The 27,028-nt window shown below is 35.5% G+C and overlaps 2 protein-coding genes across 4 annotated transcripts in view; both read right to left on the minus strand.

Moving 5' to 3' along the window:
- Window positions 1-2,593, minus strand: part of ttn.2 (titin, tandem duplicate 2) — a 170,023-nt gene extending 167,430 nt beyond the window's left edge. For both annotated transcript variants that reach the window (XM_058391673.1, XM_058391672.1), the window contains exons 1-3: window positions 2,379-2,593; window positions 607-710; window positions 154-357 (exon numbers count right to left, since the gene is read on the minus strand). In XM_058391673.1, the coding sequence (XP_058247656.1) occupies window positions 154-357; window positions 607-697 (295 nt within the window). In that variant the 5' untranslated portion in view covers window positions 698-710; window positions 2,379-2,593. The remainder of the gene's footprint in view (window positions 1-153; window positions 358-606; window positions 711-2,378) is intronic.
- Window positions 2,594-7,207: 4,614 nt separating this feature from the next.
- The window catches only part of ccdc141 (coiled-coil domain containing 141), a 49,527-nt gene continuing 29,706 nt past the window's right edge, over window positions 7,208-27,028 (minus strand). Inside the window, exons 18-26 of one of the 2 annotated variants that reach the window (XM_058393190.1) lie at window positions 21,341-21,481; window positions 20,114-20,305; window positions 18,264-18,447; window positions 17,178-17,290; window positions 16,447-16,506; window positions 15,855-16,358; window positions 14,086-14,867; window positions 12,175-12,347; window positions 7,208-8,088 (exon numbers count right to left, since the gene is read on the minus strand). In XM_058393190.1, coding sequence (XP_058249173.1) covers window positions 8,021-8,088; window positions 12,175-12,347; window positions 14,086-14,867; window positions 15,855-16,358; window positions 16,447-16,506; window positions 17,178-17,290; window positions 18,264-18,447; window positions 20,114-20,305; window positions 21,341-21,481 — 2,217 coding nt within the window. In that variant the 3' untranslated portion in view covers window positions 7,208-8,020. Of the gene's footprint in view, window positions 8,089-9,760; window positions 12,348-14,085; window positions 14,868-15,854; window positions 16,359-16,446; window positions 16,507-17,177; window positions 17,291-18,263; window positions 18,448-20,113; window positions 20,306-21,340; window positions 21,482-27,028 lie in introns of those variants that run through there. The other variant, XM_058393189.1, reaches the window with a different exon arrangement.

Below are 27,028 nucleotides of genomic sequence, written 5' to 3' on the forward strand. Positions count from 1 at the left end.
TGTTTTGATTTGAAAAATTCAGTTTGTTGAAGGCTGTTTTGGTGCAGATTTCCAGTAACCATGTACTAATTTTTGTTATGGCTATTATTTAAAAAAAAAAAAAAAAAAAAAAAAAAAAAAGGCAACCCAACATTCTAGGAGATGTTTTCCTACCTGTAACCAGGAGTTCAGCAGTGCTAGTGGCTTGTCCAGCGCCATTGGTGGCTCTCACAGAAAATCTTCCACTGTGTGCGGCTGTCACGGCGGGGATCCTCAGAACAGCGCGGCCTTCGCTGAACGAGATCTGAGCGCCGGGCAGAGCGGCAGTAGAAAGAACCTGGCCATCACGAAACCAGCTCACCTCAGGAACTGGATTACCTGATCCATATATAAGAGGGTCTTATTAGCAAGTGCTATTTTTGTTGTAAATAAGTCAGATGTTAAATAATATAAAGTATTAAAATAATATTAAATTAAAGAATTTCAGTCCAAAATGTTGCTGTAAAATTAGAGTTTCCTCTCTAATACAAATAATGCAGAATAATCTATAATTAATGTTATTGAGGGCTTACATTGGGACATTTCATGATTTTTCCTCACAAACAAGAAATCAAAAGGCCTTCTTACCACTAATTTGGGCTTCGAACGTTGCGGCACTACCCTCAAGTGCCACAACGCTCTGAAGCGGCTGTGTAAATGTTGGCGCCTGTGTTGTCATGATGGTTGGCACCCTGAGAGAAAGACAAATGACAAACCACTGATTACTGCTTATTCACCGTTAAGATTCAACCAGCTGCAATTATCAAGAAATTGCGAATTATGGGCAGGGTATTTTTAGCTGTAGTTAAACTTAATAATCATTGCAGTGCCTCCCCAGCAGCTGACTAAAGAGCAGCTTGTCACTTGAGAGATCAGTGGCTCCATGGGGTCTGAGTGCTAGGCCAAACCTTCACAACTAGCACTGACTGACAGCTCACAGACATGACAGTAACAACTGGTGTCTTTGCTTTTTCTGTCACCTCATTTACAATGACTTTTCACTTCTGTTACCTTCCTCCAGCACTCACATATGCTCATGGATATTCTAATGTTATGGTTTAGAATTATTATTATTATTATTATCATTTTTTTTAGGGATGTTTATTTAAGCTACTTGTTTGCCATTTATAAATGACACAGAATCCTTCATTCATGGTGACTAATGTCATGACTAATTTCAAATGCATACGCACACATGAAACCTGTTTATAGCTGCCTTGTCTGATTTGCATGCACGATCAGAGAATTATTTTAACTTTTCTAACAGAAATTAATATTTCTTGAACTAAATATTTTCACCATCAATCAAAAAAAATCACAATGTGAATTATCATAGTTATCACCCTTTTATGAAGCAATACTGTTATAGTAATAGGAGGTTTTGTAACTAGCACTTTTAAAATGGCCAGGCAGCTGCACATGACCTTTACCTAAAATAGCTTGTGCATCTGTGCCAATAAATTTGATGCTCAGACAAAGTGGCTCTGAATAGTAAGTAGAGAAATGTTCGATTCAAATGAATTTAGTCAAATGAACTTAAAACAAATGATATAAATCATAATTAGCTTAAAACATTGAAAACAAACAATACTAGTTAATGTGTATGTTATTTTAAGTATAACTGTCTAAATTCAGCAGCCTTAAATAGTAATTTGTATAAAACTTAGCAAAGGAATTATACATAAAATCAATAACAGATAGTAACTGTACTACTTTTCCCAACGCACAAAGTAATTATTTCAAAGATTCAAAAGACTATTTGAAAGCAACATAGATGATCAGCAAACTGTCAAAAATACTTAAAGAATGACGCATGTCATTTGCTCAGTTGTCTCGTGATAAATTCAGGAGTGAAACAATTTTGTGAAAAACTAATAACTTCCCTAGAAATTGAAGCCCCAGTGTCACAAAAGGCTGAGTCTAAAAATAATCAGTCCCTTTGCTTGATTGACAGTCACCATGTGGCACATAGCTTGAGGTGCAACTGATAGCCCTGCTGCTGATTCCCTTAAAAAGTCATCACGGCCGAGCTGGGACACCACTCTAATGCTATCACAGGCTATTCTTGGCTTTTCTCAAATCATCGCACCATATAATAACCTTGAGGGATGAAAAGTTGCAATCTAAAATCAATTATTGTGTAAAATAACAGGTCTACCTTATTCCTCTTTATCCCACCCCTCAGCAGGGCCACAGATGTACATACAGCACCTCTTGGTCAGGGTTTTATCAAATTAATATTTTTTTATTATTATTGTTGCGAAATCATTAGATCACAAAACAGCAAATTGCCAAGCATACATTTTTAAAGATAGAAAAAGTTTCCAGGATGTAAGTAGAAGGGCATTAAGCTGACTTACTTGTATCCACAAGGGTGCCTTGAACTGTAGGGACAGAGCCCACAGAGGTGTTAATCTTCTGAAACAAGCTCCGTATCCAGAAATGTTTTCCAAAATCCAGTGTGAGAACGGTTGAGCCTCGAGAATATTCCCAAAAAAAACAAAACTACACAGGTTGGTATCCGTGTAGTTTTGCTTTTCCCCAAGCAATCCCTACACCCGAGGCAAGGCTGGGAATGCTCCAACTGCTCAGAAGTGCTAATACGCTACTTTTACTTTATATACCTCGAGACCTGACAGCATCATCACCTCATCTCCACAGCCTATTGGATAGCTGGGGCATCATGGGAGATGGAGGCCATTTTATGCAAACTCACACCTGTCACTCACTTAACACTGGCCAGGCTATAATACAGGATGTTCACCAACCCCCTCTGAAAACAGTCACACTCACTCACTCACTCACTTACACACACACACATTCATAAGGTATATTATATGTGTCAAATATACACATTTCACAGAGTAAAAATTGAGTGTACATAGACTAAGTTGACAAAAAAAGAAACATAAATTAAGAAAGTCAAACAGAGACTGTCGCTGTCAATCAGGGTTAAGAATTCCCCTCTCTAATTACACAAACTGTTAGTAGGAGACAAATGCCACACACACCAGCACTTGTCTGTTTTACTTGATTTTCCCAAAAGCACCTTTTAAACCTTTTAAAACTTAAAACTGTTTTTTTGTTTTTATAAAACCTGCCTTGCATTTTAAGAGCAGTTCATATGGCTGTATAGAGACAGGTTTTCAGATTGCTAAAATAGAGACGGTCAGGCAAGTTAAAGATAGCCAGTGATCCACCAAGAAAGAATTTCTGACTAACACGTGATATGTTTAACAATGTGAGACACAAATTTATTCAAATGTACGGCATATTCACAACATTAATACTATGACAGAAGCGATCTTAAAAAATCCTTGCAAATCGTGAACATTTAAGATTTTACTGTTGTGTTATTTTGCCTGTCACACACATGATTAAGCTGGACCTCATGGAGCTCCTGATGTGAAATCCACACCCTGTCGCTTCATTCCTGATCTCTCTGCTCTGATATTCTCTCTTCACACTTGATCTCCACTCCAGCTGATGTGGTGTTTGGTGATCGAGCCACCTGGCTCACGTTTAGGCTTTGTGACTGGTCTCTGTGTCTGAAAAACAGATTACATATGGTCATATTTTCTGATTTATCTGGTATTTCAGATCAATTCTACGACTATAGAATAAGATTATAATTATAAGATTATTCTAGACATAATGTTTAACATTAACAAAAGTATTTTGTAATAGAGATTTTAATGTCTAGAAATACAATTAATAATCTTTAACATGGTTTAATGTAATCTTATAATTGTAAATCAAAAAGATTTACAATTTACAAAGATTAAAATTTGAGTAGATTCAAGATATTTTTCATTGAAGAGGAGCAAATCTGTGTTTTTATATTCATTCAGAATGACAAAGGTTCATTTCAAATCATAGCAAAGGCAGCATGTAACCATTAAAGGAAAAGTTTGGGGGGAAAAATAAAAAATAATAAACTCCCAGATATCACGTTAGTAGAAGCCCTTGAGCTTCAAGTTTGCTTCTTAAGCAAGATATGCACAAACTTTCAAAAAATCCCTAAAGTAATGCAGCATACTTTAACATACAATCTATTTCTTTTACTTCGACCATTTATTTATTTATTTATTTATTTATCTATCTATCTATCTATCTATCTATCTATCTATCTATCTATCTATCTATCTATCTATCTATCTATCTATCTATCTATCTATCTGTTTATCTATTATGTCTCTTTCTTTCTTTCTTTCTTTCTTTCTTTCACTATTCTGTCTCCTTTCTTTCTTTTGCTATTCTGTCTCTTTCTTTCTTTCTTTCTTTCTTTCTTTCTTTCTTTCTTTCTTTCTTTCTTTCTTTCTTTCTTTCTTTCTTTCTTTCTTTAACTATTCTGTCTCTTTCTTTCTTTTTTTCTTTCTTTCTTTCTTTCTTTCTTTCTTTCTTTCTTTCTTTCTTTCTTTCTTTCTTTCTTTCTTTCTTTCTTTAGCTATTCTGTTTCTTTCTTTCTTTCTTTCTTTAACTATTCTGTCTCTTTCTATCTATCTTTCTATCTATCTATCTATCTATCTATCTATCTATCTATCTATCTATCTATCTATCTATCTATCTATCTTTCTTCCTTTTTTCACTTTTCTGTCTCTTTCTTTCTTTCTTTCTTTCTTTCTTTCGCTTTTCTTTTTCTGTCTCTTTCTTTCTTCCTTTCTTTCTTTCTTTCTTTCTTTAACTATTCTGTCTCTTTCTTTCTATCTATCTATCTATCTATCTATCTATCTATCTATCTATCTATCTATCTATCTATCTATCTTTCTTTCTTTTTTCGCTTTTCTGTCTCTTTCTTTCTTTCTTTCTTTCTTTCTTTCTTTCTTTCTTTCTTTCTTTCTTTCTTTCTTTCGCTTTTCTGTCTCTTTCTTTCTTTCACTTTTCTGTCTCTTTCTTTCTTTCTTTCTTTCACTTTTCTGTCTCTTTCTTTCTTTCTTTCTTTCGCTTTTCTGTCTCTTTCTTTCTATCTATCTATCTATCTATCTATCTATCTATCTATCTATCTATCTATCTATCTATCTATCTATCTTTCTTTCTTTCTTTCTTTTTTCGCTTTTCTGTCTCTTTCTTTCTTTCTTTCTTTCTTTCTTTTGCTTTTCTGTCTCTTTATTTCTCTTGCTATTCTGTCTCTTTCTCTCTTTCTTTCTTTCTTTCTTTCTCACTTACTAAACTTGATCCTAGTTTATCCTGGACCTGCTTCCAATCCCAAGAATAATACTGAGACATCAGTCCACATTCACACACTCATTCACACCTCAAGACCAATTACAGTTCCCAGTCCTCACCACACCTACAGTATCTTCTTTGTAAACATCTTTGAGGTTGTCATATAAATAAGCTTGCCTTAGCTTTAAACTGTATCTTAAAGGTAAGCTTAAGTTTTAAAGTAAACAAACATTCTTTATTGCAATAAAGATTCTTGGTGTTCTCTTATTCTAATTATTCAGGGAATATATCTTGGGGCTTCTGCACTTGTGACTCACCTTCTGCTGTTATGGTTGTATAGCCTGAAGATCTACAAAAAGGTTTATGCCCAAGTCTTCGTCATTTGTTTCAATAAATAATGTAATTTGGATGCTTTCAATTAGAAGAAAAGAAATGCTGCTGCAATCATAAAGACTGCCACTTAGAAACCATGAAGATGTCTTTGGACTGCAACTGCCATGAAAACTTTTTCACTCAAGTCTTCTTCAGCAAACAGCTGATGCACAAGTTCAAGAAGACAGACTTTATGTTAAAACTAGAATAAATGTCCTGGTTACACAACTAGTATATAGTAGACAGTTATAGAAAGGAAATGATTTATAATCACAATCAATCACCGTGAATGAGGATGGGTTCCCTTTTGAGGCTGGTTCCTCTCAAAGTTTCTTACTCATTTCATGTCAGGAAATTTTTCCTCACCACTGTCACCTCTGTCTTGCTCTTTAAGGATAAATGTTTATTTTTCTGTAAAGCTGATTTGTGACCATGGTTGAAAGCACCATACAAATAAAATTTAACTGAATTTTCCTGTGCTCATCCCAGGATTTATCCCTTCAGCATGTTTACAGTATTGTTTGTCTTTACTCTTCTACACATGTATACTGTATCTCACTATCTAGCTTCAATCAGAAGAGGATGAATTCCTTTTGAGTCTGGTTTCTCTCAGGATTTCTTCCTTGTGTAATCTAATAAAGGTCACACACACACACACACCACCCCCCAACTGCCCCTCTACTGAGGTCTAAATCTACGAATGGATTTTTGTAAACCAGTTATGTGATAATTCATTTCAAGTCAAAATTAATTTGGTTGAATGCTGTTTATTTACAGGCTAAATGAGTCTCAAAGCCTAGCACTTTTATTTTTGACCATATTGTGATGTTTGAATGCCAGTTGGCCTTTCCCACCCTTTACCATTTCCATTTGGTTTTACAATCAGCAACCCCCAACATTAACAAGACTAAACACAGAACGGGCAATACTTAACACCCCCGACTCTCATACCTCTATAGTGCAGAAGGTCTTCCTCTCAATGGTGTGAACTCCTAACGGTGTTACTTACAAGGTCTAAAAGCTAATGGTGATGATATATACACTATGCTTCCTAAAGTAATAGGATAAATAAGCTGGTTTTACATTTCACAGCTTATTAACCGACAACAGGTCCTGAAGTAAAAGTATATAACATTTAATTTTTTAATACATATATTCTTTTTTAACAAGCTTTTTTATACAAGCTAAACAGTTAGGCAAAGATAAGGAATCTCAGCCCTATTAAATAAGAGACTGGTCATTTAATTTTAATGTATATGCAATAAAAATACTCCAATTCTGATGAGAATGAGTACAGTGCAGTCAGTGCATAAAATATAGATGGAGGTGCATAAACTGTGTATCGATAGAGCTGTTCATGGTTTTACAGTCTACAAAGGTAAGCAAGTTTAAAAGTTCAAGACAGAAAGGAGTTTGGAGGTCATTATGAAGTGAAAAACATGGACATGTGTGTTTTCAAGAATGTTTATACTGTATTTTATTAAGAAAGAGAGATGAAAATGTTCTCATGATTACTAAGGATGATCTGTGAAAGCTAACATATTAAACACATTCTTCTACTTCTGTTAATCATTATGCAGACTTTTAAAACTGAAGTCTATAAATGTATGCATCAGCTCAGTTGTGGACATTTTTTTACACAATCCATTAGAAGGTACATTTCTAAGCACATGCTCATTTCTTTAAGGTTTGCCTTTCGTGGTTCTTCCAGCTGTCACTGAATGAAACCTGGTTCAGATGTCTTTTACATCACTGATAGATTTTTTCTTGTAAAATACAAAACTATTGGGATTATGTGAGTCATTTTCTTTTTTCTCCACTCGTCATCTGTAAAGACACTTGGATCTAAATAAGCTTTGATCCTGTAAACTGCTTTCAGAGTTTTGCCTTTAACAAAAGAAGCAGCAGCCAGTCTGATTTCATTAGTATTATTTATCATTTATTTCAAATAAAGGTTGAATTGTAATTGATTACAAAATGATCCAAATTGAAGTAATCAAACGTTTTTGAGCACACAGGTTTATATATATAATTACCCTCCACAATTGGCATTTAAATAGAGAAAAAGAGAAATGAGTGTATACCTAGTTATTAAAAACTTTTTTTTTTTTGTTTAACAGAAAGAAAGTTTAACAAAAGAAAAAATCTATACACATCCACATTGTACATAGAAACTACACAGGAAACAAAAATTATAATATGAGAAATAGTGAACCTATTTCACAGCTTCAGACATCAGTTTCTTTACTAATAAATGCCACCTTAGTTTTTCACTCAAATTAAATAATACTGTGGCAGAAAACTAAAAATAATTAAAATATATATATATATTTTCACCCAATTTAAATAACTGCAGATGCAGTTCACATCCTGTTAATCATTTCCTAATTTTAGCATCTCTGGTTTGCCCTCTTGACCTGTTCCAGAGTTTTCTTTAAGCACAGCATGTGGGCTTCATCTTCACTCAGGGTTTGTTTGAGGACATCTTCGTCTCTCGCACAGAGAGAGAGCGAGGTGCGGTTCCTTTATACACTGAGGAAATCAGGTCACATTATTACTGACAGCTTGGTTTATTGGAAAACATCACAGTTTACATTATAGTTCATAAGATTAGCTGCAAACAGATGCACTGATCATTATAACTCTCCATTAACAAATAAATAAAGACTATATTTTAAAGTGGTAAAACATATAAATGTGTCCCGGTGCATTCAAGTACGTCTAAGTTCTAGTTTATGATGCCAATAAAAGAATATTTCCTAAAAATAATTTCCAAATTTGTTATATTACATGCTACTGAATGTACTGTATTGTCATCAATGTATATCTTGAGCATGGTTTGTCTACAGTACTATTAGAGTAAGATAGACATTTGCTGATTTAAAATTAAAGATGAATTCAAAGACTTTGAACACTAAACATTTCATGAGCGATTGATTGGAGCATTTTGTACATTTAGATAACTTAATATATATAATAATGAAAAATGTCCAGTTTGTAAATGTAATAAACAATTCATTATGAAATAAATGCTGTTATTTTCCTAAGGAGCTTGAGAAAAGTTGTGTATATATTAAATATATAGTATTATTATTATTGATTATAACTGACTAGAGCTAGCATGAATTTTCTTAAAATTTATAGATTGTAACATGCTTCCTCTTATAAAGATCACCTGCTACAGTCAAATCCTTATCTATGACCCTATTAGATGGTTTAGACATCTTCCCTGTGGGGGAGCTGTGTGATAACAGTGACGCGTCTGTTATGTGCTACACAACAGATAGCAGGTGGTTATTTCTTTTGTTTATGTGTTTGTTTGTTTGCTTATTATCAGTGTTTTTAATCCTGATCAGGATCACACTGGATTACACCCTAAATGGGGCGACAGATGACCACTCAAACACTCATTCACAAGTAGGGGCATTCATTCATTCAGTCTAGCACATCAGAGACCAATTAGATCATGTTTAATTTTTGTTTATATATATTTATGATATCTAGTTTTTCTGTTTGTTCTCAGTAGTTTGTTTGTTGGGTTTATTTGGGTAGGTGGAATACAATTTTTTCCCTGGAATTTCTCCTAAACTATATTACAAGTTAGACTCATAAATTCAAGAGCTCTTCCTAAGTTGTTATAGTAAACAACTTAAGTCGTCCTAACAGCATCATTTATCCAAAATTGTTCTATTTTAACTTGGATTTTAGTTCAGTATCACCCAGATTTGAAGAATGTAGTCTAATGTCCAATATTGTGTGATATTAATGCTAATTACCTCTGAGACGGACAGATTCGGTGAATAAACAAGGATTATGTAGTAAGACTTAATAACTACACAGTGGTGTTGACTATATGACTGTATAACTATGTGTTCTTGGTGGATATTAACTCAGAAAGCAAACAATTTTCAATGTTTAAGATATATATTTTAATCTTATTTAAACTCAACCAATAATGACTTCTAATTTCCAGTGCAAGCGTATTGCTTGAAGTGTTAGCTTCCTTAGTCCAATTAACATTTTCTTGTGTCATATTTAGAACTGGTTCAAATTGACCTTAATATAATTAGCTTAATGAATTTCCAGAATTCTGTAAATCGTGAGGTGATAACAGCGTGCAAATGCAATGTTGAAATTGAAAACTCAGGATTGTTAGTGGTGTAGCTTCCATAAACCAAGTGCTTTAAAAACCATGCAATGTGTGTGTAATGAATATCTGAATGAGTCTTTAATGTCACATACCAAAAATCATGTATTTCTTCACATTATACAGACAGGTAACAAATTAAAGGAAGAACATGTGGCTCAGTTATGCTGTGGATTATACACACTTATATTTATTTTGCTGCTATGGTTAAGCTCCAGTTGAGAGTCTGAGAGTCACTGAGAATCTATACAAAAACATCATCTAACAGTGAAATATTTTTTTACTAGTGATTGTTATTAGAAAGTAAAGCATTTAGATTCTTAATAAAAATGTTTTATTGCTTACATTTTATTATTTTAAGCATATATTTTATGTAGCTATGTAATGTAAGCTGTAAATGTAAATACAATTTTTTTTTTTTAAGATTTCTCTGCTCCTTTTGAAGTGAAATGCCACAATTTTTCACATATTTCAGTATATTGTAAGGCTGAGGTTTGACTCTGTCATTCCCAAAAACAAACCCTTTCCTTTCTCCAAGTCTCTTGGCACTCCTTTGTAGTTTCTGTCTCGTGTTTTGACTCACTGTCCCATTGTAACATATATTTTTGCTCAAATGCAGATTTCTGGTTGACTAGAACAGAGTCTCCCCAACACTTTGCTAATATGTAGCTCCATCCATGTTGCCTGTGATGGCAAAAAGATTTCCATCTTTCTCCTGCTGAAAAGCAACCCTAAAGGCTGAAGCTACCACCACCGTGCTTCATCACAGGAATGATGTTACGTGTACACTGTGCTCTATTCAGTTTGTGTCTAACATGAAAATTTGGTTTTAGACTATTATTATTCATCAAATGAGAAAAACTTTTTCAGAAAGCTCTCAGATGTCCCTTGTCAGTAGTGGCTTCTTTTCTGGATATCTTGGAAGTGCTGATGATATTATTTTGGTCTGCACAGGTTCCTCTGTTTCAGCCAGTAAGGCCTGTAAACCCTTCAGTGATGTAGTTGGACTCTTCTCTTGTGATTGATCTTCTTTGCTGAACACTTGGTTAGACTTGATCTTGGCAGTACCTGGGTTGCGCCATATTTGTTATAATGGAGTTCACAATGCTCTTGAGAAGATTCAAATCTTTGCTGATGTTTTAATAGATTTCACCATCAACACCTTAATTTCAAAGCTTCATGGGCAGTTCCGTTGTCTTTATGACAGCAGGTCGTATCTGATGTTCTTTTCAGCTGTCTGTGATATTTATTGTACAAGCAAACAACTGGACACCAGTGGTTTTGAAATAAAAAAATAGTTGTATTGTGTTTGTCCTGTTTGAGTGATCAGATGCCCATGTAGCTTCAGATTTCTGTTCTTGCCTGACAAGAATGGAAGCTGATGTGGTGCCTTAGACATGCTGCTGCTGCTGTTGTTTGTCACTCAGAGATGCTTTTCTGCTCACCACTGATGTGAAGAGTGGTGCTGAAAAGTGGGTCATTCCTGACTGATATTTCTCATTAACAAAGCATTTCCTGCAGAACTGCATTAATTTGCATCATTCTTTATAAACCCTAGAGACTATTTCTGAAATTCTTCAACCCAGCCTATCTTGAACCAATACACAGCATGTTGTTTCCACAGCTGATGAAAGTTTTTTTTTTTTTTTTACATTTTTTAATAACAAAGATTATTCAAACACAACCATTCATATTTTAGGTAAATAAGGAATATACAATTGAGGTGAGCTCACATTAAAGTATTAGTATCACATTACCTTCCTTTGTCAGAGAGACAATTGCATATAAAATAGTATTTGTATTTTATTTTAATTGATGTAATAAATCATAAATACATAATAAATCTGATGCTATTTCTATGCATAAACAGCACACCATCACATTAACTAGTCAGATGTTTACCATCCAGGTTAAAGAATACTTCATTTGAATTGTCTATAGTAGAGACAAGAACATTTATTGACTTTTTTTTAACCTTTTGTCCAAGAAGCTAATCATATATAAATAAAATAGTCTGAGAGAAACAAAACAATTAATATATATACTAAAATAAAACATTAAATATATACCCTTAAAAAAAAAACCTTACCCTTAGGAAGACTAATCTAGTGATACTGATTAACAGAATATTAACAAATATAATTTAGGAATATTGAACAAATAATATATTCATTGTATAATTTAGTGTCAGATTCATTACCAGTGATTGTGAGCAAGTGATGTGCTTTTAAAGTGACAGAAAAAAATCCTTCATGCTCCTGAATATGTTCCTCTAGAGGTCAGTTTTGTGCAAAAAACTGAAATCACAAACCAAGTGCAGGTGAAAAGCAGAAGGTAGCGGGAGTGATGTTTTTGTGGTCTGTGTATGTGTTATAACACCAGCAGGTAGAGGAGCCACAGGAGAACACACAGGGTGCCGAAGCAGGTTTGCCAGTCCAGTTTCAGGGTATCAAAGTCAGGGCAGCCATTACCTTTGACCTGCAGCACGGAGCTGGAGGAAACTGTGCCAGCCGAGTTTGAGGCGCGAACCAAATACTGGCCCGAGTCTCTTTCAGCAACTCTCTCAATGAACAACACATGCTTGCCTTCTTTATGGGACAGTGACATGCGTTCGTCACTGTGCAGTTCCTGTCCGTTCTTCAACCTGAAGCACAGAGTGAATTGTCACATCACACACCCACAGCACAGCAAAAACAGACATAGTTAGGTGTGAAGTTAGAAAAGTGGTGATGTTAAAGCTAGAAAGTGAGCCCTCGTCGACTTCACCTCAGTATTTCTTTGTTCCGGTTGCTATATAATGGATGTTCAGTTACTCTTTATTAAGGGTCAAGCTATAGCCTACAGGTTCTTGTGATTTGTTGCCAGCAGTGGCTTATGAACTGATGATAATAATAACATGGCCTCTCACCATTTTTGTGTGTGACTTATGCTATAGGCTACTATCTAGTTAGTTTTTTACCCTTGTATGAATCTAGCAAACAGTCTAACTGTTTGTTTTCATACTTTACATATATATTTGTTTAAGTGTGAGTTAATATCATTAAGTAGGGTTACCAGATTTCAGCCAAATTTCCAGCCCAACTACATCTCAAAAAACATACATGAGACCTTAAACTAACCCTTAAAACATCTGCGCACTGGGAAAGATATAAGTTCATTCTATACTTCTGGCTTTTCATGGGGTAATAAGTTTTTCACACATATTTCTGATGTACAGATATTCACTCCATAATCCCCCTTTTTCCTCCACAGTGCAATAGACCTTACATCAGCAATCATTCTGTATATGATAGACACACTGTATGCACTTTGGAAAAAAATGGATGTTCACTGGCTCAATCATTAGTTTATAATTAGAGTTATAATTGGTTTTGTTATAATTTTAAATGTATGAAGTTGTGTATTCAAAGCAGTCAAATACACTACATGGTCATAGGTATGTGAACAACTGACCATCACAAGCCCATAGTTTTAGTGTCAATGGAAAGGCACAATGCAAAAGATGCATTTTAGAATTTACCTGCAAGTGTGCACTGGTCCTGATGCTTTCTGCCTTATGCATTAGTGAGTCAGTAGAAATAAGCACCTTAAATTTCCAAACATTCATTTTTATCAAATGAAATATTTTGGAACGTTGAAAGACTAAAGCAGGCAAGAACCAATGTCTCCAGAAGAACCATGGAAGGTTTCACAAAAGGTTCCACAGACCATTTTCTAGCTGTTACCAGGAGTGTCAAGGAAAAGGGTCACACCAAAAATGCATTTGATTTAGTTTTTACTAGAAACTTAACATGTTCCTAAGATCTGTACACACTGTTGGAATTTTATTTGCTAATTAAAGGTCCACCTCCACGCTCCTCTTTGCTGTAAGTGGCAGCAACCGGTCATGGGTAGAAGTTGACAAGGATGAGTTAAAATGGTATTGAAATGGAGGGTAAAAACAAATTAGGAAACAAAGCAAGAAAAGGTGAGAGGTTATAGCTCACATTTGACAAAGTTAACAAAGCAGGAGAAAATTACTCGTAGAAATTAGAAAATGTTAGGAATGGAGCTGAAAATGGAACGCAGCTTAATGTGTAGTAGTAACAACAAACATGTTCATTTAGGTTACATATTCTCAATATCAACAACTCTCATGCAATGCAAAAATCAACAAAACATTTTTTTTTTTAAATATGAGACTGTATCAACTCTTGCAGCCACTAGGGAACGCCTATCTGAGGTACCTAGAAACTTAACTGAAAGTCTAAAACATTATTTTCAATCATTTTCTTTAGCTACAGTATCAAATAGGAAATATAAAAGAGCTATAGATTAACTGATTTCTGCCACTGGCAGAGCAAAGTACAATCTAGGGGTTGAGTTTGTTATAAGCTACCCACCAAGTTAAAGCAGGTTCAGGGAATCCAGTGACTTCCACTTCCAAGGTCACCGGAGAGCCCTCCATTACTACGGCATTTGACAAGTGTTTGGAGAAGTTAGGGCTGTGCCCTGATGCTAGGTTCCCCATGGCTTTGGCGCTGCTCGAGAGCTTTATTTCCTCACGGATGGCTGTGGGTCTGCACAGCTCTGGCTCCTTTTCGGAGGTTAATGGTTTAAGTGAAGCATGCATGTTACCAGTCCGAGCAACAGAAGAGTGTCGGGCCGAGGCAGGTTCATGCACACACTCCTGCGTCTCAATCCGGCTCTCATGCATAGAGTAACTGGTTTGCTGGCACTCTGCAAGGCCTTTAGGCTTGCTGCTCTTTAAGATGCTGGAGATGGTGCTAGAGACCAGCGTAGGGGTGGGAACAGTAAGCGGGCTATGGACAAATGAGGAAGATTCGGCTCTGAAACGGCTAGCCGGGCCTGTTGTAGGAGACGGGAAGTTTTCCTCAGGACGGAAATGCAGTGGATCTCCGTGTCTGGAGTGACACTGCTGGCTGTAGTGGCTCGTGTGGAGGCTGTGTGAGCTCACACAGTAGCTGTCATCTAGGTCGTTCTCGGACTGGACCATGTTGGACTCAGGGGTTTCAGATAAAGGAGGGAGAGAGATGTCGTCTGGTGAGGTGCACTCATACTCATCATTAGACAGTGAGTCTTCACTCAGGTGATCAGGATGGAAATCAGAGTCTGGTGCACCCCTGGAGAAAAGGTCCTCCTCCCCTGGAAGCGGCATTTCACTCTTTGAAAAACACAAACAAGATACAGGTAAGTTGTTGAAATATCACTTGTAGTTCTAAATGTAAATTATTAAATCAGCCAAGATTTACAAAATTACATGCACAATCTCTGTCATTTAAAGGCAGATAGGCAACATTATTCATGTTTTTTTTAATGAAATTTTTATATATATATATATATATATATATATAAAATAATCATGCCTTGTCACTTCTGAGTACCAGGCATGGTAAACTGAAAAGCTGTGCTCACCCTTAGGGAGCTTTTCTTTCAAACAAATTTGTGTTTATTACTCTACTTTCACATGCACATCCCAAATCATGTATAGAGAAACTATATACATTTATAGAGTTAAGGAGAAAATGAAATTTAAGAGGTTACATACACTATATGGTCAAAGTTTTTTTGAACACCTGACTAAAATACCAATATGTAGTTCTTCCTCAAACTGTTGGCCACAAAACTGGATGTTTTGTGACCTGTTCCTGCATGACAATGCCAGTGTGCACAAAGCAAGATCCATTAAGACATGGTGTGTTAAGGTTGGAGTGGAAGAACTGGAGTGTCCTGCACAGAACCCTGACTCTGACTCAACCCCTCTGAACACCTTTGGGATGAACTGGAACACCAACTGAACCCCAGACCTCCTCACCATCCTAACAGCTGTGTCTAATCTCACTAATGCTCTTGTGGCTGAATGAACACAAATCCCCACAGCCTCACTTCAACATTTAGTGGAAAGTCTTCCCAGAAAACTAAAAGATGTGAAGGCCACCACCGCTAGGCCCCTTGAGCAAGGCTCTTAACCCTCAATTAACCCTCAGTTAGGAAAAAAATGTAAGTTGCCCAGGATAAGGGCATCTGCCAAATGCTAGAAAGGTAAAAGTAATTGGATGTTCAACAAGCACATGGGTGTAATGTTCAGTTAATTTTTGGCCATATAGTGCATAATTTCTGGGATAAAGGGTGAAATTAAATTCATACACACCTTTGCCTCTGTGTGTAGTGTGTGTGCAGCAGTGTGTGAGCCACCAACACCTTGGAATTTTTCATGGTGAGCTCGGAGGCCTGCTGTCTGTTTCTCTGGCCTCTGAAATTCTGAGCAGCTGGATGCTGTGTGGCACTCGCCCTGAGCAGGTGGAGGAGTGTCCTGAGATGGCCTCTTGCTCTGCTGGAGGGTGCAAATCTTCCTGTCTTTCTCCACAGGAGAACTTGACACACTGAACGAGTGTGTGTGCGAGAAGGAGGTGTGTGTTTGCTCCTTCCTCTCCACTGTGGACCTGCTGGTGGTGGTCTGCACGGTGCTCTTTGAATAATCCTCCTGCGTGTAGCAGCGTGTCTCCAAGAACACTTGACATGGCTGTTCACGCATGTCTTGGCTTTGTGATTTGGTTGCATGTTTTTTGCTTTCTGCTTTCTTTGTGACCTGGTCGTCTTTGGTGCCACCCGGTCCCATAATCTCAGGTGTGTGACCAGTCTCCTTTGCCTCTGGCTGTTCAGATCACAAGACTGATTTAGACCGCAGAAAATATAGCTGTGTAAATTGCTCATTGTAATTTGCTGTTATTATTAATGCTTACAGTTTCTATGGTGTCATATGTCTTGTTTTCTTCAGCAGATTGTGCTTTCAAAGACTCGGCCTGAGAAAAGGTGCAAAATAAAACATATTTAGTACAATATGTTTTGAATTAAAGTACTCCAAAATCAATTTTAGAAGCTTAACATTGTTTAAGATGTTTTTAATTCTATCAAACGTTTTTTAAATGCATGTATATCTGTACAACTCATTAAAAGACAACAGGATTTATCAATAAACATATTCAACTCATTTCGATTTCATTTTCAACCAAACACTACTGACACTGTCTCAAAGCAAGATATGTCGTTTGGAAACGCTTCTGTGTTGTAATGGTCTACTAATAACTGGTCAACTACTAGACTGTAATTGTACGGGCCAACGTAAAGTACAAATTTGCTTTAAATTAACAGCAGCATAAAATGTCAAAATGCAGTATGATGTCATGACAGCAACAACAATTTAATTCACCACTTCTGTTAAGTAACAAGTTTAACACACATTGTGACGCTAAAGATTTCAGAGGGCATCACTTCACATCCAATGCAATGGAGATGACAGAACATTACCACTAACTCAAATCTTTAATATCAGTGAATGATTAATAACATTAATAGAAAAGTACTGAGGATGTCCTTGTGTGACTTAGCAGTAATAATATTAATCTATGATGTTTAAATGCATATAAATTCTGTATATACAAATACAGTAAAGTGCTTATAAAGAGCTGCAAACCTGTAATTTGGCTTCCAGGTCTACGAGTCCACTTGACATCTCTTTTATTGATTCCACTATTTCATTGTGCTTGTTAACAGTTTTCTCCATGTATCTCGTCCCTTCCTCAGCACCTGAATAAAACACAACAGTCCTCACTGTCAGTCACTCAGGACATTCCTGCTCTTGAAGTAGCTTGAATTGCATTTTATCGGATCTGTGTCACCTAACAAACAGTAGTTCTTTTCATGTCTGCTTATTCTTATTGACTGATCCATGATCAGCATTACAGGGTAAAACAAGAAATTGATCAAATCTACAGTTATAGCTATATAAGAATTTATATTTCTTCCTAATTTATGTAATAATATGGCAAAAATAAAATGTACACATGTACATTATTAAATGTGTCAATTATAAATATATTCGATCAGTCATGCCTGGTGTTTGTTTCTTTATTAAACATAACTTGTATGTTCAGTTTAATTGTTCTTTAAAAAGCTAATGTACCTATTATATAGCTAGCTAATGCAAACTTTATTCTCATTTCTCCTCAAATAGCTTTGTGGAGATGTTCATTGTGGTTTTCTTGTAATCATATGTGTTGTTCCAGGCATCTGGCACACAGGTATCTAAATGAACAAACCAACATGTGAGTAATAAAAAAAATGAAAATAGTTGTAGGTCCAAATCATTTTCTTCCTCAAAACATACTATAATGTGTGCAGCTATAATGTATTGAATTTCATTTTAACTCTAGGTTGCCACTGGAAGAACTAGTCAGGCACAATAGATGAAAATTAACTAATCGTCTAATCGGGCTAACTATGGCTCCTTTAGGATTTCTCTCTATTTATAAGAACTGTCCATGTTAAATAAATAAATAAATAAATAAATAAATAAATAAATAAATAAATAAATAAATAAATAAATGAAAGGTGTATGTACACATGGTATTAGTGAAAGGTGAATGTATAATTTAGACATGCAGTGTACATGTGTTCATTTGGATGCATCAGTTCTCTTTCATTAATAAGAATTTCAGTAGAGACAGATACGAATCAGCACCATTCTATGTTTCTGTTGTTGTCACTTTAATCATCTCACCATGCAGATGCACTGCCAGCTCGGTGATCTGCTTGATTCTCTCCTCCTGCTGTGGGATTGTGGGCCAGACGAATTTCTCAAACTGCTTACGTAGAGAGCTAATTGCTTCCTTTGTTTTGCACTTTGAGGAGTATTTGCCCACTCTCACGATGGTGGAGCTCGCCTCTTCACACCAAAACTCATACTGCAAACCAAACCCGAAAGCACACAAGAGGGAAAAAAAAAGGTTTGTAAATTGTTTCTTTTCTTGCAAAACATTAATGCATGATATAACAGCACATTGAGCACTGTGAGTCACAAATATGGCCACTTTCAGCTGTTTTATGTTGTGGGGTAGATCTTTATATTTTGTTGCATATTTTTGAATGTGTTTTGTATTGAATATTTCATTGTAATGCACATTTAATAAGATGGCCTGAAACCTATGATATAAAACACTTGTCATGCTGTTTTAGAAAAATAATCAAGGATGTGGTGTTATGCATCGCAATGTTATATGAAGCTACTGTTGATTAAAAAAAAAAACAATAAATAAATAAATGTAAACCCTCAACTGGTCATATTACAGCAAAACCACAAAAATAAAGACTTTCTTGAAATGGAACACATCACTGACACTGGAGACTCCTTCTATAGAGATTACAATAATATCTACTTATATAAAACCTCACCCTATCAACAAGGTTTTTTAAAAATAATAATAATAATAATAATTTCAATCACCAGACAAATGAGCTGTTACTATAGAAACATTAACATATAAAGAGGTAATTTATATAAACCTGTTATGTGAATTATATGTGGTAGCTCAATGGTTAAGATGTTGGACTACTGATCAGAAGGTTGTGAGCTTGAATCCTAGGTCCACCAAGATGCCACTGCTTGGACCCTGAGCAAGGCCCTTGAACCTCAATTACTCAGTTGAACAAAATTTAAGTCGCTCTGGGGCGTCTGCCAAATGCCAGAAATGTAAATGAATTATAGTCAGGGTCTGAGCTGCTGTTAAAGAAAATTTACCTTCTGATCAATTTAGTTCCGATTCAGACTCAGCAACGTAATAAACAGGCGGGAAGACACCTGCTTGTATAGGCACAAACGTAATACCTGCCCTTCTCTTATAAAATCTCTGTTCCTGGGGTGACTTGCAAGCTGCACTAAATAACACTTTGGGTGCAAAATGAACCCATTTGCAGTGTCTTCATCCTGTTTTTATGTATGTACGAATTAAGGTGTTCCTGTACCACTGCTATATTGCTATTTTGCTCATTTATTTCTGCTGTTTGTCTCTTATATAGATGAATTCCTTCTGAACCCAGGATCAGTTTCTTGTGCAATTTCAATGTCTACTGTGTGGGAAATCATGGACATGAAAAAATAGCAGTGAGGATAAAAGATAATTAAAGGACTATTTGTTAAATTTGAGCTTCTTTGGACAACAAAGATTATTTGTTGGACTGAAGCCTTTATTTCTTTGATTGATCTTGATTGAAACTCCTTTTATCTGCAAATCACAACATCCAAATATACTGTAAACTCTGCAAACAAACTTTGATCAAGACCAAAAAAAAAATGGAAGTGTAAGGCCCTTGTTTAGTTGTGTTGTTAAAAATAGACTGGCAGCAGCCATTTCTGACTTGTTTTTTCCAATGAGCGTTTATGATTATATAAGTGTGAGCTATTTTGGTAGGATGATTTGGCAGTAGATCTGTTATTCACTTTGCACTAATGAATACAAGTTGACCAGAATCGGTTTACATATAATTGCCACAGATGTCTTCACAGTTATCTCTGGATAATGATGATCTGGTGTTGAAAGCAGTGTTGCGCAATGTTCACGGGTTTTCTCTCACCTCTTCCATGGCTTGCTGTAGCTTCATGCTGAGTTCCAAATTCTGCTTGTAGTCCTCGACTGTCCTGTCAAAATCTCCCACCTGTCTCTGCAGCTCATTGATGGAATCCTCCAGTTCTCTGGGACTGCTGCCGATTAGATGCTTTTCACTGCTGCTCGATAACGTAAAGGCCTGCAGTTTCATCTTCAAAATCTATGACAGACCAAAAAACACTGCATGGAGATGATCAACTTTGATAAGCTTGATTTCAGAAGTTTCCTTTTTTTTTAGTTTAATATATTAGAGTTATGAAGCTAGATAAATAATCTAGCAAATAATAATAATAATAATCTAGATAAATAAAAAAAATACTAAAAGCACATCACACTACTTTGGCTTTAAATGGCTTTGCTGAATTGTTCTGTCTTTCAAACAGACATGTTTATATAGTTTCCGATATTGCATGACTGTTATCTATTTAAAAAAAAATAAGTAAAGGACATCACCGCTCCATCTTGAAGTCTGGTCACTTTCTTCATCAAGCATGAGACAGAAATATGAGTTTGAATGAAAAAAAAATCTCAAATTTACTTCAACTTCTTTCTGCTATTTTATGACACAAATGTTAAACAGACAAATTATGTCTTTTGAGGCAATGATTCAGGGTTTTTTTTTACACTGGGCATGTTTGCTGTGTCCGAATCTGAGTGTGATTGTTTATGGTGTCCCCTGGAACATTGTTTTTTTTTTTGTTTTGTTTTTTTACTATTTATTTTGGTGCTGCAATTTTCTGCAACATCTTTTAGCATCTCATGGTATAATTCCAGGCAAAGGCGGCTTTCTGCTGCTACTAATAATGTCATCATCGAGTTAATTTACTTCTGAGTCATGATCACATTCACAGGAAATGCAGCACAGTTCCAGCGTGAACTCATGCCGCTTTCTACAGGTAGTCGAAGGTTTGGTACCACACCATGCTTCCTGTTCCACATGACAACTTTCACATTACCAATTTTATTATGTGAACCAAGCTCCTGAACTTCAAGGGTGAAAACACTACTAGTGCTAAACTGGTAGCTAAAAACTTTTCAAAATGTTTAGCTACAACAGCAAACCATTCATGTCTTGGTTGGCCAACTTCATTCGATGTAAGAAGGGAAACTGTTCATCTCGCGTTTGGCTAAAATATTCCTTCATTCAATCAGTTATTTTGAATATAGCATTCAAACGTGTGCTCACTGTCCTTACCTGCAGCTTTTCTAAGTATATATCAATTTGTTGGAGCTGATTTTTTACAGCTTTCATGTTTCTTAGCTTCTCATTTTTCTTCATATAGTTGAATTTCAAATTGTTGAATTTCTTCTTGATGTCTTTAAAGGACTCTCTGAGCTGCAACGAAACAGAGAACGGAAACAAACAAACAAACAAAAAATTTGGCATGAATGACAAAGGCATTTGGCTTGGATCAGTTGTGGCATAAGAAACATCTAAACAATGAAATCCCAAAGATAACATCTCCACTAAAGCCAACATGATTAGAGAGTTTTGTATGTGTGTGTGTGTGTACAATGGGTAGCAAGGGAGAAACTTGTCCCACTGGCAGAACAGAAGGTCAGTAAGGAAGGGGGTTGTGTTCTGTCGGAGGAGATCATTTCATTGCTTGGGCTGGGGGTAATTTATAGTGCAGAGCCATTTTGTTCTCCCCATCAGATGTTAGTCTCATGTGTCATCCAAGGACAGCTGCAGCCCAGCAGAAAGGCCTTAATGGAGCTTCCCAACCTCAAGGGGGAGTCTCTCATTTGCAGTCCTCAGATGGAAGGATAGAGTGAAGTCTGATGGACATCTCATTTCATTTCATTTCTCAATTCTATGTTTAGTCGCTTAACAAGAGACATAACATTTAATGATCCAAGCACAAGTCACTTTACACACTCATACTGCAGCTCAGGACTATCAACATTGTTCATAACATCATCAGATGAGCAGAACTTTCCTGAAGTGGAACATTTAGAGGTACAGCTTTACCTCGGATCATATAAAGTCGTGACCTTGGAGACTCTTAAGTGAACTTTGCCATATCAATTATTATACAGTCTTCCTTGTTAATAAACTATTTTTTTTATTAGTCTTGGATTATGTGGATTGTCCATCACACAGGTCCCTGTGTAAACTGTTACTATAGAAATGATAACATTAGAATAAGTGCATTAATATAAACCTATGACTTGCCTAAGCGTTTTATAACTAGTGTCAGAGCTGATGTTATAGATAATGAATTATCAACTTCTGACCAGAGTATTAACTAACAGGCAAATTAATGAAGAACAGATGGACTAAAGAGCAAAAAATTCCTCACACAGTTACCAGTTTCATCTTTACATTTTATAAAGTTCATGCTATCCATCAAAACGGCACTTATGAAGGCAATTTCAAGTGCTGCTGCCAAAATTCTTAAAGAGCAACAGGTGGAACACAGAGAGAGTACACAATGAGAAGAGGAGGAGGAAAAGAAACTGAAAAGAAAACAAGGTCAGAGAGATGAAAAGAGAAATGGAGGCAGAGAGACAAAATTCAGAGTAAGAGGAGAGGAAAGCAGAGAAAATAGAAATCTATGAGGAAAAATTAAGCAAAAAATAGATAAATGTGTGTGTGTGTGTGTGTGTGAGTGAGAGATTTTATTTTATTATTTTTATATTATTATTATTATTTTGGTTAATCGTACTTCCATTTCTATATTGATGCATTGGCAATATTGTATGCCAATAAAGTACATTCAAAATGAGAGAGAGAGAGAGAGAGAGAGAGAGTCTGGGTGACTGGGTGACTAGTGAAAGTAAACAGTGTCAGCTTCCGTAAATTCTGCTCTCTTCAATTTATAAAAGCAGCTGCTGTTCTGGCTGGGTTACACACACACACACACACACACACACACACAGAGTAAATGATGTGATGAACAAATGGTCAAGGCTATAAATCAAGGATCAGATTACTGGGGCTTCAGAACTGTCTAGAAACCTATTTCTAGCAAACTTGTTTGTAATGATTATTGTATAAGGAAATAAACGAAGTATAAGAACCGGCTCTTAAGAGCAGAGCAGACATCAGTCATATGTCAAGTTTAGTTGCATATTAATATTAAACACAAGATCCAAACATTTTATTTAATGCATTTTTGCCGTTTGTTTGTTTTTCTCTCCATTTTCTGATCTACCTTTCTTTTCTGAAAGGAGAAAGGAGTAAAGAAAAAATATATATAAATAAAAGAACTGATTAGACAGGTCACCAGAGTCATCACATATACTTCTTAATCCATTCAGTGTATTTCCATTAGACAAATACTTCACATATATATATATATATATATATATATATATATATATATATATATATATATATATATATATATATATATAGAGGGGAGAGGGGGGCACTCACTGCAAAGCACTACATATCTACTTATGTACTTATGTCTATTTTCCGGCTCTACTTTTCAGTTGAATCTTAGCATAATGCTGTATAATATAAAAAGGCATACATGAGCCCCATCTCCTATTTATAACTTTCTCTTGTCTTCCTGTATATTTTCTTTTCATGAATAGCTTATACTTCAGTCTTATCAGAAGGGGGCCAAGTGGAGGTGCAGGATTTCAATCCAGCAAAATAGGAGGTACACATGATAGCTGATTGGAGACCAAGATGAACTGATTAAACAAGTAGTAATCAGGTGTGAATGAAAGCCTGCATCTACAACGACCCTTTGTAGATAATACCGAAGACTCATGGCGTATACATATCACAGCTTTTCATCTCATCCTCAATATTACTTTCCACCATGTTAGTCTGAAACAATTTTGCTTTAAGAAACAAATCTGCTTTGGCATCACTTTCACTTGATCTTTATAAGCTGATTAAGTATTTAACATCCGTAACATTTCTTTTTCATTCTTTTAAAAAAACACAAAACATATTATCCTGATGTTACACACTCACACACACACACAACCCCCTGCTATGCAAATCATGTTAACTGCATTTCAGAATTTTAAAATATGCAAGGTTTTATCTATTTAAACAGTGAGTTCTCTGTTAATCTTTATTCCATTAGGACAAAATTTGATGGAAACTTAAATTTTGCTGCAAAGCTAATCTTCTTTTGTATTTCCATCCTATTATCTTCAATCTGCTTCATAAGTGACTGGAATAAACACCTAGCTTGTCATTTGTTGATAAACAAGAAAGTTGGGAAAACTGAACTGTATCCTCATATCTATCTATCTATCTATCTATCTATCTATCTATCTATCTATCTATCTATCTATCTATCTATCTATCTATCCATCTATCCATCCATCCATCCATCCATCCATCCATCCATCCATCCATCTATCTATCTATCTATCCATCCATTATATACACATTTGGCAGTAGAAAGAACTGAACTGTTTTAGAAATCCACAGCTGCTACATTGCCTTCTTTGCTTTACCAACTCACAAGGGGCTTTCTATAAGGTTTTGAGACTTTCCTTTAGGTTTTTTGCCTTACTAGCATTATGCTGTTTTTTCGAGATGTTTCACTAAATCACCGTACCTCCAAAATGCTTTAAATTTGAAGTTAATTGTAAATAAAGAAAATAGAAAATGACATCAGTACCATCATTACTATCAGTAATGATTATACTATTGTACTAACTGATATAAATAAATATTGCAATAACTAATGTTATTTCTATTTATGACTCAAACGTAGGTCATACATCAGATTAGTTGGGAATAACACACCCCTTGCTGTGTAGCTATATGAAAATAATCCATGTCTGCATGGTATGATGTCACCCTGAAGTGGATTATTTACCAATAAACCACATGGACTGGATAATGTTATTCCACATAAACAATTTTCATAGACATGAAGCAGTTAAGTATATTTAAGTATAATGACAATTAGGTTCCTGATCACTTGTGTTAGTTCGATCCCTCTCTCTCTCCCTCTCTCTATGATCTTTCATTTTACCAGAACCAGAAAGCATAAATATCTCTTTGCAAATCACTGTGACTGTTAACCAGACCCGAAAAACACCTGCTCATGAACATCACCACATTAACTAATATATACACAGTTTATTTATAGTCTTAGTGTATGTTAGGTTCATGTGAATGAGCTGTTACTATGGAAACAACCATGTATTAGTCTGAGCACAGTAATATTATCCTATCGCTCAAAAATTGGAACTACAGCAAATATAATAATGATGAGTCTGTGTACGTTTGTGTGTGTTGTGTGTCTGAGAGACTGAGAGACAGAGAGAGAGAGAGAGAGAGAGAGAGAGGATGAGAATAAGCTCTGCATTGACTGACAAGAGCAACTGGTACACCTACAATTTTCAGCTTGTTTACTCATGCATATTTATGAGCGTGTGTCAGCTACATTAGCATGACAGACACGACACGACACCATGCTGTCACGCCACCAAATAATGAATTTCTGCTGAGTCACATGCCAGGGGTAAATTAGGTGAGATGGAATGAGTTAGTGTAGACAAGGAAATCTCTGTGGTTAAAGAAATAAAATAAAAATAAAAAAAGTTAGTGGTGTAAATTTAAATATTGACAATTTAGCTCCAGGAGGTACAATGAAGCAACCTCCATTATGAATATAACATCAACTACATTTACACTGGATACAGATATATAAATAGATCTGGAGGCAAAACAGATGCACTTCTATCTTGTGGCTTTATTACAAGGCCTTAAAACTAATCCAGAGAATGATTAATAGAAATTCCCAAATAGGTCATGTGGCCTGGGTACACATGGTGACTTCACTGCTCTCTACTGGTTATAATGTGAATAACAGGGCTCTAGGTGGTAGTTTAATAGTATTAATACACCATTTCATTATATAGCTATAAATGAATTCTATACTAATAAAGATGATATAATAAAGTTAATATAATATCTATAATAATAAAATCTATCTATCTATCTATCCATCCATCCATCCATCCATCCATCCATCACCTCATTCTATTTACATTTGGCAGAAGTCCTTATCTAGAGCGAAGTACATTAATCTCATTTATACAACTGAGCAGTTGAGGGTACAGGACCCAGCAATGGCAGCTCGGTACTTGGTTCTGGGATTTGAACTCACAACCTTCGGATCACAAATGAAACATTCAAAAACGCCTGATCTAAACAAATACTGGACAAGGAATATTAACACCACAGCTACTACATTGGCTCCTTTGCTGTACCAACTCACAATATAGATAATATAATGTAGTAGAGTTAATATAACATATAGATCATGGACTCTCGAGCTCTTAATATTGTGCTGACCATACCAAAGTTATTATAAACAAAGAAGTCAAATAAAATATATTAAATTATATTTTTTTAAAAATGTTTAATGTTTCTTTTTCTTTTTTAAAGTTTTTGCTCAACTTAGAGTGCTATAAATATAATAGCAAATTGCAAATTACAATTAACCAGTTAAATTGAAATTACTCAGAGAGAGAGAGAGAGAGAGAGAGAGAGATTGTCAATCTGTCTGGAATTATTTTAATAAATTAATTAAAATGATATTTACAAATATTAAAATATGACCTGTAAAAATCTAAAAACTGCTTTTTAGATTAAACTACTGTGAGCTAAATTGGTTTTAAAAAAGATTGCATTCTCTAGCGTCTTAACTGTTATCATCTGAGATGAATGATGTTGAGCAGGACAGATTCAATTTTTGAAGGTTATAAGAAGGTTACACATGTGGCACTCCTCATCTTCACAGAGAGTTCAAGAGATATGGATAAAACCCTAATTACAGTGAGGAGAAGGCTGCCTGTTTTCCTGTGACATCTGATCAGTGTCTTACACTGAGCTGTGGTTAAGATGAAAATCTATGTATCTGAGACAAATTTTCCACATAAATTCTGATGA

Source organism: Hemibagrus wyckioides, linkage group LG06 (assembly GCF_019097595.1).
Source record: "Hemibagrus wyckioides isolate EC202008001 linkage group LG06, SWU_Hwy_1.0, whole genome shotgun sequence".
Taxonomy (NCBI): Eukaryota; Metazoa; Chordata; class Actinopteri; order Siluriformes; family Bagridae; genus Hemibagrus; species Hemibagrus wyckioides.